The 17,288-nt window shown below is 38.6% G+C and overlaps 1 protein-coding gene across 2 annotated transcripts; it reads left to right on the top strand.

Moving 5' to 3' along the window:
• The first annotated feature begins 148 nt into the window (after positions 1 to 148).
• On the top strand, positions 149 to 9,809 carry mul1a (mitochondrial E3 ubiquitin protein ligase 1a). 2 transcript variants are annotated; one of them, XM_036556212.1, is made up of 5 exons: positions 149 to 230; positions 2,158 to 2,312; positions 2,529 to 2,616; positions 3,665 to 3,785; positions 4,531 to 9,809. In XM_036556212.1, exons 2-5 carry the CDS (start codon positions 2,196 to 2,198, stop codon positions 5,228 to 5,230), a joined length of 1,026 nt encoding a protein of 341 aa, XP_036412105.1. In that variant the 5' UTR covers positions 149 to 230; positions 2,158 to 2,195; the 3' UTR covers positions 5,231 to 9,809. The 2 variants fall into 2 exon arrangements, with proteins under 2 accessions (XP_036412105.1, XP_036412106.1); XM_036556213.1 differs by having other exon boundaries at positions 173 to 224.
• Positions 9,810 to 17,288: the final 7,479 nt, after the last annotated feature.

The following is a 17,288-nucleotide window of genomic DNA, read 5'->3' as shown; positions in this document are numbered from 1 at the left end:
TAACGTTTTTCATTACAACCCGCATAAATCGCATCCCATTGGGTGAATAAGTTCCTCATAAGAGAAAACGTCTGCCCAGTTTGCACTTACAGAAAGCATTTTACATTAAAATCAAATGGAGACAACTGTTGGGGCCATTTTGGCACATGTGGCCTTGCATAGCGTCACACCATGTGATCAAAACAAGAATTCAGCTTGCTGGTATGATGTGACCTCCGACTCGTGTAAGGGTAAATTCATCTTTGTTGCTGATAATTACATTATTATAAATGCGGTACATTATTATGGTACGGTGTAATATCTAAACGTGGTTGTTTTTTTATGTGTGGTGTCTACGGTTTACTCTCAAATCCTTCTCGAAGTCAAACATTCAACCCGACGGCCACCACAGCTCCTCGGTTAGCTGAATGTTAGCCTGCCTGCTGTTTCGGTATCTGGGCTGTTGTGGTCATATAGACTGAATGTTTTTATCCTCTTGAATCTGAACTAAGTTATTTTCCGTTAGCTAACTTAGCTAGGTAGCTAACTTACTGAACACATTCAGCGTAACCTAGCTTAGCTAACGTGAGCCAGGTTAGATAGCTAACGTTTCATGCAGCTTCAATCAGACAAAGGTAGTTAGCTAAGCGCTAGATAACTTACAGAAAACTCGCTCATTAAACCCACAACTCTAAATCATCTGCTCTGTTTCTGTCTACTGCGTTTAACTACAACCGTTTTAACCTAATTTGAATTTGTACTACAGTTAGACTCATATCCTCAAACAGTTCGCTGGTATTTCTATAATTGAATGTTAAGTGTGAGCACCACGTTTTATAGTGTGGCAAGTTAGCTTAGTTATTATTGAGTGAACATTAATCAGTTTAGCAAACTAGCTAAATGTTCCTCAGTGTGTTTTACACCTTCATAACCATATACTTACAAATATACACAGACCCTGTTAGTTCATGTCATGGTCAGCACAATTCATCATTTCATATGTCAAAAATATATATTTATTTTCCTGCAATCTTCCACCAAAATGTAAAGACTTTTGCTCATATTTAGAACATATTGTGATGTTTGATTATGTCACTGTGAACCAGCAGACGGAGGAAAATAACATTAACCAGTCCAGCTGGAGGTCATGCCAAAATTGTAAACTCTGAGTCTAATGCTGCGTTCAGGACCAAGTGGGGAAAAAATGCATTTGGTGTCCCTCCCGCATGTAGTTCCTACTCGGAAAGTCCACAGCATTTTAGCCTGGCTGCCCACAGAACAAGAAGTAAGAGCAAGTTTTAAGCTTTCGAAGCAGACTTTTGAGTTCCTACACATGATGGAACTTTGAGTTCCATCATGTGTTATTTGTTGATGGTATCATTAGCACAGCAGGATATTTGGATAATTGTGAGGTAATAGTGATTTACCTCACATTAATAATGATTCGCTTACATCCAGTTCAAATAAATGTACTTTTTAATTCAAATGTAAACACTTTTTATACAATTTTAATACACACATAGCAGCCAAACAAGTGCTAGCTTACTCTGAGCCTCTAACAGTGCACTGCTACTGCCAGAGCAACTTAACTATGGCATTTGACACATTTGACACAAAGCCTGCTGGTTTCTGGAGCAGTGTTAGTTTGTATGTAGCAACATTTGTTTTTCAACTCTAATGACCTTGTAGTTCAGAGGATCCAGTGACATTCAGGGAAAAAAAGTGTTGACTTTGAAACATTTTAGCTCACCACAGGGTATTTTCCAAAATGCCTTTTATTTTTCACATAGAGGAAAACTGCTTAGACTCGGGCTTCCTAATATGGGCATTACGGCAACTACAGAATAGCATCACGTTTCACCTCCACCTCACACCACCTCCACCTGTCATCGTGTAAAAATGCTCAGCTAGCTCAGAGACCCTCCCTGATAACGCGTTTCACTCAGAAATACGGTACGGAAAGAAATGTGTTATGATTTCTGATTCACCGCGACTTTAAAGTAAGAGGTCATCTATGCCAGTGTAAATTATTCTCCTCTGATACAGGATAAAAAAGGCGTGCTGGATTGATGTCCCTGAGAAACCGATAAAGAACCTCCCTAGTCACACTTGTACTCGTCAATTTCAACGTTCAACTTTTATTTTCAACTTTATCTGGTAACTTTATCTGGTTTACAGCTCACCCAGCGTGAGGACTAACAAAGAGGAAGAAGAAAATGGAGGAATTTCCCACTGGGACGCTGCAGGCGGTGTGTTTAGGTTCCAGTATCGCTCTCTCTGGTCTGTTCTATTATGTCTACAGGAAGAAACGCAAAACTGTGGACAAACTCAATGTAAGGAACGTTACATTGCTTAATGAGAATGGTGATTAAAACAGTCATTAAAATGTAGATAATGCGTTTCTTTGTTAAACAGAGTAGTTGTGGTCAGTTTTACCATAAACATTGACGCTGACATTGTTGTTGTAATTAGATTTGACCACTTTGTAATAGTTTTGGAAAGCTGACAGAAGGTCGTAAATGAGCACACATGCATGTTTGTCTCTTCAGGATGCTCCTCAGATAGCTTTAAACAAGAACCTAGTGGATCTTCTGAATGCTACACCAGGGAAGTGTCTACAGTATGTGGTTATTGAAGGTAAGCTGCCTTTATACCTCAGATGGGAATTACGGTAGGAATCTTGTTGCCAGACCAGTGTTTCTCAGATTAACTGTCTCATGAAGCTTAACTTGACTAAACTTTTCCTGACTAAACTGCTCTACACAACTGGTGAAAATGTCAGTCTACAGAATTTCTTGTATTTTATTTGGGAGGGTGCACACACTATACGATAAAGCAAAAAGAGGGCATCACACACTTAATTGGTTTTGAGTACAAAACCTGGTTGAGAATCGCAGATATCACAGTAAGAGCTGCTGAATATTTTACTATGAACTGGCAGCTGTCTTGAAATTGTAAAGAGAGTGACTGCCTGTGGTAAACAAGCAGCTGCTCTGTCTCTGTCCACTGCATAGGTGGCGTGCATCTCTTTACCTTTCTCTCACCTAGCTGTCTGATTGGCTGTTGCTGACAATCTCGCACTACAGCACTCGTGAACGTTTTGAGTCATAAAAACCTATCATGTTTGCAAATATCAGAGGGCCATTGATCACTCCAGAGGATAAAGATTGATTTGTTTCCCTTCTAGCACCACCACATCATTTGCTCCGTCAGTCGCTTCCAACTGAGCTCCTGATATTCACCTCAGACTGTGAAATTTGTCAGAAGGGGTAAATTGGGGTTAAAGTCAGGCTGGAATGGAACTGCAGTTAACTCGTTTTTGTGACAGCGGTTAACAACTTTCTCTTTCAACTCAAGTTTAGATGTTCAGGCTGTGATTAATCCTCATATGTGTATACAGAACATGACACCCATGTGAAACACAAGGAGCAGATTATTTTTAAAGAAAGAAGAAATCTATGTAAATATGTAGAAAGTAAAGAATTTCTAACTGAAAAAAGTAACACTGTAGGCACTAATACTGTATTACTGCTTACTGGAGTAATAGCTGCTTTACATTCTTATCGTTTGGGTAGTGTAATTTGCTTCTTCTGTTAAATAAGCAATATTCTTCATGTAACTGATGCCACAAACGTCATGTCACAAAGAACACTAAGTGAGAGACTCTCTCTGCCTTTGTCTTTAGGTACCGTGCAGCCCGTAGGGGAGCCGTTAAGGAGTCAGTTTCAGGAAGGAAGTGTTGGTGTAATACAGAAACTTGTTCTCCGGGAGCACAAACTGGTGTGGAACAGCATAGCTCGCACCTGGTAAGACCATTTAGTCACAGTACTGTGGTTAATTTTTAATTTCTGAAGTTCTATTTATCACTCATTACTGGCCCAAGTCAAAACCAACATAATGACGTGACCGGGGGTCGCTTTGGGTCAGTGTACCTAAGTAGCTCTGGAAAGCCATCACCGTGCACCACATCCTTCTCTGACTGATTTGCTCATAAGGCCATGCATCACACTTTCTCTCAGAGAACATGGACAATATAATTTTCTGTCTTACTGTTCGCAGGTAATGTACATTGTTGTGGTTGTCATCCTCTCGAAAACTGGTTGCGAACACCACTATTTTTAGCAGCATGCTTCAATTTTTAGGAAGCAGTAATGATTAATTGTTATCATTTACATCTCTACCTTCAAATGAGTGTAAAAAGTATTATGTGAATTTTGGAATTTTAATTAGATATTTTCTGTTTTTATCAAGCTGGTCCTTTGGCAAGTGTATTCTCACTAATGATAGATGAACTTACTAATAAACATGTTAATCATTAAGGTGGAAGGATCTGATCTGAGCAAAAATTGGAAATGAGCAACAAGACTTGTCATGTGAATGGAGCGTAAGTTGCAGTGCAGTTGAGTTGAATGAGGTGAATGAAATATTGAACACTTATATCTGTCTCTTCCCTAATCACCATTAACTCTCCTGCTCTTTCTCTCTTCCCCCAACCCATATACCTACCCATTTCCCAAAAATCCACTGACGTCCCTCTCTCTCTCCTTGCAGGACAGACCGGGAGCGTGTACTGCACCAGCGTGTGAATGCTGTGCCCTTTAACCTGATTGGTGGAGATGGGGCGAGCGTACGCGTGCTTTGCCCCCTAGAGGCCACGGGCCCCGAGATGGAGACTGTCCACGAGAAGTTCCACCAAGCCAGCTATGGCTTCACCGACCTGTTGGGCCAGTACCTGAGTGGAGAGAAGCCCAAAGGCCAGCTGGAGACAGAGGAGATGCTAAAGGTGGGGTCCTCGGTGACAGCTGTGGGTGAGCTCATCCTGGACACAGACCGGCTGCTTAAGCTCCGCCCACCAACCGACGGTTCGGAGTTCTTTCTGAGCACAGGGGACTTTGAGAGTTTGCGGCTGGAGCAGGAGGGACAGGCAGGTGGCTGGAGGGCGCTGGCCTGCGTGTGTGCATTAGTGGGTGTGGCTGTCCTGCTGTGGGTGGGTCGTCGCTACTATAGGCAGATGCAGAGCAAACGGAAGAGGGAGAGAGAGAGAAGGGAATTTGAACAGATGTGGGAACAGGACGGGGAGGAAGCCACAGAAAACCTGTGTGTGATCTGTCTGAGCAATCCGAGAGGGTGTGTGCTGCTGAATTGCGGACACGTCTGCTGCTGTTACAGCTGCTACCAGGCCCTGCCTCAGCCCACCTGCCCTGTCTGCAGGCAGATGATCAGCAGAGTCGTGCCCCTCTACCAGGCATGAGAGAGGAGATACATATAAATATAAATTTGTGGAGGTGAGGTAATGTTATTTTGCCACAGGACATCTGTAATGTCTATGACTGATTTGCATAGCATAAGTAATCTTAGTGTAAATTACAGAGGTGGGAGTGGCTACTCGATTTACGTATTGCCATTACACCAATAAACTTCCATGCACAGTATGTGCAGCAATCTTACAAATAGAATACATGGGCAAACATTGAATTTAATTGGAATTTCACAGATTTTTCTAAATCTATGCATAATTCAGTCTTTGAGATGTAAACAAAGACATTCAGAGTGGTTTGATGTGAAACTTACTTACACAGATTTCTTTACAGTGTTGGGGTAAGGAAACGGGGATTGCCATGACTACAACATAAATATAGCCATTTTATTTACTAAATAAAACACTGGTGAACCTTTGTCTTCTAAATTTTTATATGCAATGTTGATTATAGAAATATCGTTGAAAAAATCTGAAAAAAAAATTTCTTCAGGTATAATTTTTCCTTACAAACCCCTGTATGTATATCTCCACCATGAATAGTTTTCTGTGAGGTAGTTTTTAGAGGCATTAAATGCTTTGGATATCTGGTTCATATCACCACCATTGTGAACAATTCTGTCTCGCAAAGTTTTTTTCACATCAGATTTCACATCAAACCACTCTGAATGACTGTTTACATCTTAACCAATAAATTTTCTTTAGCGTTAAGAGCTGCATTGCCATTACCTCAGGAATTGTCAGCAAATGGTCAACATCAGCGCATGAAATCAAACGTTTTTTCTTTTTACATATTTTAATGTTCGAAGACGTACACTTGAAGTAGGACAATACATTTAATTTGGGCCACAGAGAATACAAATAAATGCTTCGTTGAGTGCCTCCATACTTACAAAAAATCCTTTTCCACAAAATATGATCTGGAATCGTTCCTGAAGCAGGAGCGCACAGTCCATAAAAATGACTGACATGGTGGATTCGGATGGCACTGAGACACATTGGTAATAATTACATTACCCACCTCCCCATATAAAACTAATCTCTTCCAGTCCCTAAGTGTTTAAGAGTGATTTTCTTTTACAAGGTTGAGTGAGAGAGACTGTTAGAGGAGAAGAAATAACATAAAAGGGCTGAATCCCAAGTGGCTCTTTGTAGGGTAGTGTTTCTTAATCCTCCTGCTGGGAACCCACTGCCCTGCTTAGTTTTATCTATTCCCTGCCCCAACACACCTGATCCAGCTAATTAAGGGCTTGATAATCAAGTGATGGGTTAGTGAAGTGCAGTGAAGCAGGGAAGAGTTTAAAATGTGCTATTTGTCCTAGAGGCCTCAGTAAACACATGATTAACTGATGATGTCTGGCACACCAAACGTGAGCTTTCGTATAGCAAAAATGTGATATTATTTTTTATTTGCCCCTGTTTGATTTTTGCAAACTTTGGCAGGTGACATGAATTGGCATGTCAACAACACTGATCGGCTGTGTCCTAGCAACAGAAACTTTGGCGTTAGCATCTCCAAACACAGCTAAGTAGCTCATGTTGAACTTCAGACAGATACAAGTTGCAACTGCTGAATGAGGCTGCGACAAATTCACTTTTCCAAAATGGAAATGGAAACATCAGTGTCACTGTTTGCCTGTTTTTGAGGAGCAAATTATATTTCTTTAAAGATGTTCTGCTCCTTTGTTGGTAACTTTTGGCTGTGTAAACAACATGACGAAATTCCCAAAAAATCCTCTCGTGTATAGCTTTTATGTGAAAGAATAGTGTCCAAATATTTCACATTTTTATGTTGTTTATTCGAACAGATTGCATTCAGTGTGCCTTAAGGGACAGGATTAAGAAACACTGTTGTAGGGCATAGGTTTACCCAATAAATTGTTCACTAGTCATTATTGTATTATTGGCTTTTCAGATATTTACAATACAGGAGACTGCAAGATGCATGTGAGATCTTTAACAAATTGCATATCTTATGTGTGCTATGAGCATTCTGACCAGTGCTTCCCTAGGAAAACAGTCGTTATACTGACTTAACCACGAAATTGCCTTAATTCTCCCTCCAAACTCATCCTTTCCATTGGTAGAGTAATAATGCGCTCAATTTAACAAAAGAATTGTGAAAATGTTTTATTGAATATCACAAAACCTAGCTAATCCCTAATTGTGCATGCAGTGCGTTATTTTGGCGTGTCCATCAGGGTGCACATGTCCAGTTGCCTCCCTGTTGGACTTTACGTATAGAAGTCTTTATTTTATGGTTCATGTTGTGCACTATATAGCTAGAAGGCAGCCAGTTGAGATTAAGTAAATAGGATGGAATAAGAAAAAAGAAAGTAAGGATTAAAGAGAGGCAGGGCCAAGACAAAGGATTGGATGGCACACTCTTGAGAATGCTAACTCTACACTATCAGAACACTATAAATTGTTTTGGACGCGGTTTCCTTAGACAAACATGTCTGAAGCTGTTCTGGATGGCTTACAGAAAACTTCTTTACATGGCAACACGAGTTATCCATGCAATACTGATAAGGAAGCCACAATGGACAGAAAACCTGGGACTGAGCCAGATGCAAAACAGCAACAGCAATATATATGCCTACACGCACATAACCTTTGAAGCTAATCACATGGATGTCAAAAAGACATTCTGAATTCATAAAAAAGTAAAAAATAACTCTGAATGCAAGAAACCTTCAGAGTATTTGACTTGTTTTTATATAAGGTGACCTAAATTTGTAGTATACAGTGCATGTTTCATTATTTAATTTCCAGTCAAAACTGCCATTTAGTATTTATTACAAATTATTAATTTTTCAGAAAATATTTCTGAGGAGATTAGATATAAGATTGCACAAGCAAAATAAGTGGGGAAAAACAGCAAAGCTGGAGTTCAAAGAATTGTTAAAAGATGCAGAGTAAAATGCAACCAACTGATGTGGAAAAATATCCCTGCAGATTTCTTTTTAAAAATTAAAAGCAAGTCTCCCGAAAAGAACAGAAGCTGTAATAAAGGCAAAGCCAAAGCAAAGGAAAATTTGATACTCTTTTTAGTTGTTGAGACTTCTGTATGATTTTGTTCAAAACTTTTCCTGCTTTTTTCCTGACGCTGAAAAATAAATGACTTGATGGCTGTTTTGACTGGAAACCTAATAAATGGAGGATGGTCTCTGATTTTTTCACAATAACGTACAAATGGCAAAGTTCTATTTACCATATTGCACACTGTTTAATAGAGAAAGATGTGACTTTTTTGACATTTTGCTTGTGAAATGTGAAAAGAGTTAAATGTGACTGATGTATCTTTCCTGTCACCATAGGTGTGTGTACAGTTTACGTTAGGACTTTTTTCTCTTCAAGAGCCTAATTTCAAGTAGCTGCTACAACAGGGAAAACACTTAATGCTGTGCCATTGCATACAGCCACTAACCCGTTTTTCCTCAGAATGATAATGTTTAAAACGGTCACTACTTCGTAAAGTGATTGATGCTGTGAACTAGTGGTTTTCGCTTTTTGTTCTGGTTACTCCAAGCACTGCACATAATTGAGATTTTTCTCTGCTCTAGCACACCTCGTCAGGTGACTTCAAGCCCTTCATGGTCTGAGTCATGTGCTTCAGAGTTTAGTAATTACACTGTACGTCCAAAAGTAAGACAACTTCTCATCCAGTGTTTCTACTGAAGTCAAAGGTATTAATTGGGAGTTTGTCCCTCCTTTGCTGCAGTAACAGCCTCTACTGATCTGGGAAGCCTTTACACTAGATGTTGGAACATTGCTGTGGCATTCATTAGCATTAGTGAGGTCAGGTACTAATGTTGGATGATTAGTTCTGGATCAGACACGCTACTCCAACTCATCCCGAAGGTATTGGATGGAGTTCCATCACGCTGGAGAATGCAGTTTCCCTGTTCCATATCCCAGTTTATAGCCCTTTAGCCAGCATCGGGCATAGTGATCTTAGGTTTTTTAAAGAAATACTCCCAAAATTTTGCAACCTAATCACTTATCTGCTACATCTGTAGTGCACAATCGCACAGATGATATAGTTTCAGCATATAGCATATGTCTATAACAAGTTGTTTTGATTTAATGCATAGTCTAACTCTAGCCTGTTAAAATTTGTGTGCGAACTTGTCTATAGCTAGTTCAACCAGCCCCACTTGTTTGAGTTGATTTGAGGCATTTTAGAGCAGCTGAAGGAATCTCTGCAGTGCTGTGGCCTTCCAGAGCCTGAGTTTGGCACCAGTGCACTAACTTGGGTCTCCAGGACTGAGCTTTAGAACCACTGGTGTTTACCATGTACATTTTCTTATTGAGCTGACTGAGCTCACCTAAAGTCAATAGTGATGTATATGGAAGCATATTTATTTCTAGCTCTGTGCCTTAATATGTGAATACATGCTGTGAGAGAGAGGCGTAAGTGACTCAACATTCTTACTGATTGAATTTATGTATTATATATAAGTGTATTTGAAATCTCGTACCTCAGGAGCTGGTAATGAGCTTCATTACTGTTTTGTGCTCTCTGGTTATTCACTGCTTTAGTTAATAAAGCTCTTCTGCTTTTAAACAACTTGGGCTTCATTTCCGTGCGCTTTCAGATTGATGCATGTGATTATTTTGAGCAGGCTCTGTGAAGCCATCAAACTTTCACTGTTTTACACAAATGAATTTCAATTCTGTGAACTGTACTTTTGTGTTTTCACTGCTCAAACACCTGACTCAGCTCAGCAGGCAATTGTCAGATCCCTCATGAGCTGAGTCAAGGTTATTAGAGGATTAAAGTATTAAAGGATTCCACCGAAGGTCCCTTTTGTGCTGCATCATACATCAGCAAATATATGCACATATTATTTAAAATAAATATACTTTTTGGTTTGGTTTGGTTTATATGTGTACTATAATGGCACAAACACTAATTTGCATTATTACCTTATTTTAAAGTCAACCTGAAATGAACCTTTTTACCGTGTTAGTTCATGTGGCTGGTCATAAGAAGTGTAATTCTTAATATATCATTTTAAAAGACATCATTCATTCTGTAATCTTACATGAAAATGTTATTCTGATGTTCTGATTTTTCACTACATCACTGTGAGAGCAGGGAACATTAATATTAAAAAATAATATATTACCACCCCCTCCTATCACTGAGTAAAAAAGCTTGTCTAGCTCAGAGACCCTTGCTGGTACCATGCTTCACTTAGAAACATGTCATGATAAAGAAAATGCATTGCGGTTTTACACTGACTGTAAATAATAATTACATAAATAGATGTGTTATACAATTTGTTCAACTCTGTTGCATAAACCTAGTAACTGTGTAGGGGCTTACTTTTCTCTAGAGAAAGGTGTCCTAACTAGGGGTTTGTGGTGGCAATGCAGGGGGTTTTCAATTGATGGAAATTTAATAGATTTTTAAATACAATAAATTTTATCTAAATATATTTAATATATTTTAAAAACCTAACAGAACTGTGACATTGTACATGCAGAAAGTGACAGAAGGTACTTTCTATGTAGTAATTATCCATTCAGCAATGTGATAAATGTTGTAACAGTGACTGTTTAGTGTACTGCCATATGCACATTTTTGGGCTCTTATGCTTGGCACTAACATAATACTGCAAATCCCATAAGGGCACTGACAGAACTTTTGCAGTGGTGAAAATTTTCTGCCTTAAATGCTGCCATGTAATGACATGCTCACAGTGTATCTGACTATCAGTGTAAACAACATTATATAGAGATTAGTATTTTACCAGCTAATGTCTCAGCCAATGTGATTTTAGAACCAGACCCACAAGATCTGCTGTTGTTCTTGGATCCACAGAAGTCAGTTAATCCGCTTCTAGTCATTTGGTAACAGCAAGTAAAATGATACAGATGCCAAAAAGTTTTTATTGGGTCATTTTGATGTTTTTGTTTCTTTAAAAGAGAGGGAGGGCTTAGCCCTATCAGCCCATTTATATGTATATATATATCTGCACAGCACATGAATGGTTCAAGTGTGTTAATGTCATCAGAAGAATTGATTCCATTGCAACAGCAGCTGTAGGCTATTCTGATTAATCATATCCTCTGTTACACTTACCAAACTGTGCAAAAGTTAGAGACCACCCTTTATTTATTTGATTTCCAGTCAAAACATCAATTAAGGACAAGTTATTCATTTTCAGGAGATACTTCTGAAGAGATTAAATAAGATGAGCAAGGTGAAAGTCAAATTAATAATAATAAAAATAAATAAATAAATAAAAAAACAGGATTTTCCCAAACTGGAGGGCAAAATTAGTTTTAAAGATGTAGAGAAAATGGGACTTAACACCTGTGCAAGACACCATCAGATAAACAACACTTAAATCTATCATCTTTGAGAGAGAGGGCAAAATCAAGCTCCACTCTTGCTTTACCTCTGAAACATCCACAGCTGTCTCTGTCCATCCTTTCACTGTGAGAAGACAACTCAGCACTATGAGTCTGAAAGGATGTGCAGCTGTCAGGAAGCTGTTACTGAATAGTGGAAATAACCAAAAAGAACCTATGCAAATGAAACAAAGAAGCTGCTGGTGTTCTCAGAACAATCAACTCAATATCACTGAATGTGTTTGGGATTTCTTGGATTGTGAGAAGCAGAAAATGCAACCAACCCCTAGCACTGAACCTTGAGTTCAGTGTGGAAAGATATCCTTGCAGATTTTTCTTTGAAAAACTGAAAGCAAAATGAATAACTTGTACTTGGTCGTTTTAACTTGAAGTGAAACAAATGAAAGCTGGTCTCTGATGTTTGCACAGTACTATACATGGTACTTGTGGGGATCAAGCATTGAGCTCAATGTTTATGCATTTATAATTTTATTGTGTTTCTAGTCCATTTAGGAAATTTGGTCCACACTCTTGACACATACGTTACAGTACATTTCAAAACAGCACAGTAAGCTGTTATATCAAAACCAGCCACTAGGGGACAGGCAAGCTTTATGTTTGACTGGTAGTCAGTTAGGAGTCAGGAGGTTGTTTAGATTCATCTGTATTGTTCTTTTAGTGGTGAAGAATCCAGCAAGCTTTAAGTATTCCCTACTCTTTACACACAAGCCCTCAAATCCCTCCTTAACCCGTCCATATTCATTAGTCTTAACAAGGCAGTGTCTCCTTGCCAAATGTAGCTCATCTCAGGGGAATTCATGTTGAAGTTGATGTGTGTGTGTGTGTGTGTGTGTGTGTGTGTGCGTGTGCGTGTGTGCGTGCGTGCAGTTGAGTGCTGGTGTGTCCTTCCTCCTGTGACAGCCTGTGATGGGGAATCCATATTGGAGTTTGTGTGTGTGTCCTTGCTTTTGTCACTTCATGTCAAAAGTACTTGATTCATACAGAAGTTCAAAGCCTAGTCAAACCCCTAGAGTTCTGCATTTACAGTTGTTAAGGCATAAACACCAAAATAATCAATAACCAGTAATCAGTATTCACACTAGTACTTTAGCCTGGATTAGGGAGCCCTAATGACATTGATTTACCTTGAGGTAGAGGTGCTGCCAAGTTTCTATAGGGGGTTTCTATGGGTTCAGGAAACTTACCAGTAACACAGAAACAGTAAAACAGGGTTCAAATTGAGTAGGGAGCTGGGGGGAACTCCCATAAGACTATAATGGACCCCCATTTAAAATGTTAATGCTCTGACTAACTAAATGCTTGTCTTCTTTTTTACGTTTTCCTTGTGTTCAACGTTGTATTATTGTTCTATTGTTCTATGGTGTTTGGGACTTTAGCGTATTTGGCTAAGCTAATGACAGCTTAGCTAGCGGGCCAAATATGCCAAACATCACAGCACAGGCTTAGTTCCAGCTAACTGATGCTAAAATTCCATCTGTTTAGAGGATATCTGAGAGTGCAAAGTGGAGTTACTGGTATCAGAGTGAAAACTGAAATCAAACGTGTGTAGCTCTTAGCTGCCACTGAGCTGCTCTCATGCTTATCATGTTTTACTTGCAGTTTCCTCATAGTCAGACTTTCTGTCAGGGACCCACAGTTTGAACCCTGCAGTAATAGCCTATATCAAGGAAGGGCAGCTCTTACTGGCATAAAGGAAATTTGCAAGGAAGGGGGGGCATGCATCAACAAATAAAATAAAACATAATACATACATGAGTGAAAATTATTAATAATAAAAGTAATTGTAAGTATATAATACATGTAAAAAATGCTTGAATTGTCATTTTTGTTGTTACAGTATTTTCACCCACCCCCATTTTCTCTATGAATGGACAATTCTCCAATCTATTAGCTGTATGACTGTGACCAAATCACAGGCGTGATGTTATTCATGATAACAGAATCCCTCTCGTGTTTTATGGCTTAATTATTTTCCTATCACATAGGTATTTTTGAACACGGGTGTTTGTTCAAAATAATGTGACATCTGGATGCTATTATCAGGCTCTCTAAACTAGTCTACACTCTATATTCTCTGTAACTGGAAGAGCTTGGCAGATAGCCTAAAAGCTAACAGACTCCTCCAGTAATATTTAGAGACAGGCTTTTAATTTTTGGTCTTTACTGGAAGAGTCACTGTAAAACTACAGCTTTCATATTCAAGAATATATTTCCTCAATGCCAGCTGCAAGTTTCAAATGTCAGTGTTTAAGCTACAGATTGTGATAAATGCCATAAAATGTGAACGTACACCGCTGCTAACTGTGCTAAACTCTGCATTAAACATTGCTTTTTAATGTTTTCAGGGCTTGGATCTCAGTGTAAACAACATTCACTTCAAGTCTTTTGATACTGAACAGCTGAATTCTAAATAAAAATACCATTTGATTGTATGATTTCTAATCTTTTGAAATTTATGACTGCCTAAAGACACCATACACTGGGTATCTTCCCTGATGATGCTCCACCAGGTCATTTTCAGTTCCTGCATGTTTTCTGGCCATTTTGCCTACAATCTCATATTCAGTAAATCAGGCTCACCGAGGTTCAGATTAGGTAGTTGACAGTCAGGGAAGAACATTTTAAAAATTCTGTTATTGGTTTAGCAGTAGGGTCACTGTCCTGATCCAAACTTAATGGGATTTTATGGCATTTTAAATTTAAAAACATTTACAATTTTAAAGTTATTTTAACAGAACAATGCACCTTTATTTTAGCCACACCCCTGCATTTTAGAGCAGGAAGTGAGACTGCATCCCTGTCCCTCATGGCCACATGGTGAGCAGTTATCCCATTGTTTTGAAGTAAATGTGTCCCAAAGTCTGAAAGTCAGTGTGTAACTTTAGGAATAAACTTAATCATGTAAACGTAGATGTGTTTTAATAAAAATGATTTTACATGTGTACAACTGTGATTTTACAACTGTTGGAAGCTGTGTTTGTCATGGCTAGCATTTTTGGGCTACTCTCAAAATTATCTAAAATTTTTGAAATATTAGGAAATGTTTAAGTAGTTTTATTATTGTTTTGGTAGTGACAAAACGGAATGTTCAATTCTAATAAAATAAACATAATTAAGGTATAGAGTCACTCAAAGCGAAGGTCTAAGTCAATTAAAAGACTGAAATGTGTTTTCAGCTCTGACTTTGAACCAGTTTGTTAGAATGATCCATTTATGTGTGAAGAATAATGAATAGGAGAAAAGTTTCAATGCTATGATAAGCACAGCAACAAGACAAATATATGTAGGAAAATCAGAATTTCAAACGCAATTTGTTCAAAGATTCAGCTACTCTAAAGAATAAAAATTAATTTTTCATTTTAACAAACTTAGTGGAAGCAAGAAAATGGACAAAAAGACCAAATCCAAGAGATAGCGCTATGTTTAATCAGTACTTTAGATCTCTTCTGCCTCTTTCTCTCACCTGGTGGCTCGTCCCAAAGCTACTACTTACATACCTTACACCTTGAAGCAGCCGTTAATCATGGAGATACATGTGTGGTGTGTGTGTGCGAGAGAGAGAGAGAGAAAGAGAGAGAGAGTGAAAACGAAGTTAAACGTGCTATATGTGACATAGTTAGCAGTGATATGGCAGAGAGGCACGTAACGTAAGGGCCTCCGCTGTGACCCCAACAATAATGATGGAACTGAGCCTCGAGGCTGAAAACAAAGGCAAATGGTGAGGGCATTTTGTGCTGTTGTGTTTCTGGGGGCTAAATCAATGTTTAAACAGTGTTTCTGAGGGCCCAGATAATGTGGAATTGATCACGTACCACCACCCTGAACACATAAAGCTGATCCCCTGATGATCTGAAAGCTCATTTGAACACAGATTCAGAAAGGCCTCACTGGGAAGCCAACACAGCACCCCCTCCAATAACACAGTACAACAAAATGAGGCTTATTTATCAGGATTTATAAGCCAATGTATGATTCATCATTCTGCTACTGCTTTTAGAAATGATATCCAGTTATTCCTATTGCATTCGTTTTTTCTTGTTGTTTTCCAGAGTGAAAATGGGGCGTTATCACTTTTTGACATGCATGATTTTGCCTTTTTTTTAAATTTAGTGGAAGTCTATCTATTTTAGAATCTACTCTGTCTGAAAAAAAGGACTAGAACCATGCAGATACAATAGTGTGCAAACATCAGATACCCCTTCTCATGATTTTATTTCCAGTTACACAGTCATTAATCATTAAGTTATTCATTTTCTAGGAGATTAAATATAAGATAATCCACTTGCATAAGAACAGAGGAAGTCAAAGGAATATACATTAAAAACTAAAGTATCCAAAACTAGAGTTAAATAAATGAGTAAAAGAGAGAAAATGTGGCTCCCAACAATCATTCAAGACCTGGTAGACCACCAAAACTGTCACCATTAGATAAACAGTATTTTGATTTTTGAGGGAGAGGAGAAAGTCGAGCTCTGAAAAAAATCCACAGGTGTTTCTGTCCATCCTCCCACTGTGATAAGACAACTCAGCACTGTGGGTCTGAAAGGATGTGTAGCCATCAAGAAGCTGTTATTGAGAAAAAGAAATAGGTAATGAAGAATATTTGCAAATAAAACAAAGAAGCTGCTGGTGTTCTCAGAACAATGGACTGACCACCCCAGAGTCCAGACTTCAACATTATTGAATGTGTTTGGGATTACTTGGGTCATGATAAGTGGAAAATACAAAGAAAATTTAAGACTGAACCTTGGCGATGTGAAAAAAGTATCTATGCAGATTTCTTTGAAAGATTAAAAGCAAAATGGAAGCTAAAAGCAAAGCATGGACACACTAAATGCTGAAAATTTGTATTATTTAGTTGTTGTTGGTTGTGTGTAATTTTCTGTTACATACTTTTTTTCTGTTTCTTTCTGACTTAATAATTTAATTGCTGTTTTGACTTAAATAAATGAAGGGTGGTCTCTGACATTTCCAATAAACCAGCTGGTTCAAAAGGCTCCAGAAGATCAATTCACAAAAACACTTGGCTTCTTCCATATTGTAGTATACTCGAGAAATGTGTTTTACATGTTTGTTCCAGGTTATGTGTTCTACAGCATTTATTCACGGGGTTGTTCTGCTAAGGACACTTTTTCTGAAAGGGGGGCTACTCAGCCTTGAGGGGAATATGCGTTACAACAGGAAGAACTGAAGCTGTGTCCCAATTCACTACATAGTGCACTATTTTGAGGTTCAGCCATTTTGTAGCCGTGTCTGAAAACACAGTGCAGAAGATCCGGTGCACTCAAACAATCCCACAATGCACTGCAATAAGTAGTGTATAACGGATGTACCCTATCAGATAAGGAAAAGCTATAAAGCATTGCCGTTGTTTGTAAGTAACGTGCATACCTGTTTAACTCCAGTGTCCGAAATCATTTACTACCATCACAAATTTTATAGTATAACAATGTTTTATTTAGTGATGCAGGTTTTCAAATGTATGGTACAGTGATTAAAGGAGACATGGCATCAGTCAGTCGAGAGCCAAGACAGAGAGCATACATGAAGCAGAGAGCTGTCATGACACAATATTTTCTACACAGCAACAGATGAGCTATCGTTTCTGACTTTACACCTATAAGTTGGACCAACAAGGTATGAGTGTCTAATAGAGGGGACAGTG

Source organism: Colossoma macropomum, unplaced genomic scaffold (assembly GCF_904425465.1).
Source record: "Colossoma macropomum unplaced genomic scaffold, Colossoma_macropomum, whole genome shotgun sequence".
NCBI classification, from domain to species: domain Eukaryota; kingdom Metazoa; phylum Chordata; class Actinopteri; order Characiformes; family Serrasalmidae; genus Colossoma; species Colossoma macropomum.
The sequence above is the reverse complement of the archived record's forward strand: the minus strand, read 5'-3'. Positions and strand labels throughout refer to the sequence as shown.

Excerpts from the sequence above, each read along its gene's own strand:
- mul1a (XM_036556212.1), top strand. The coding sequence starts at position 2,196 with ATGGAGGAATTTCCCACTGGGACGCTGCAGGCGGTGTGTTTAGGTTCC. Across the intron at positions 2,313-2,528 it reads AAACTGTGGACAAACTCAAT|GATGCTCCTCAGATAGCTTT; the intron begins GTAAGGAACGTT and ends TTGTCTCTTCAG. Across the intron at positions 3,786-4,530 it reads AACAGCATAGCTCGCACCTG|GACAGACCGGGAGCGTGTAC; the intron begins GTAAGACCATTT and ends CTCTCCTTGCAG.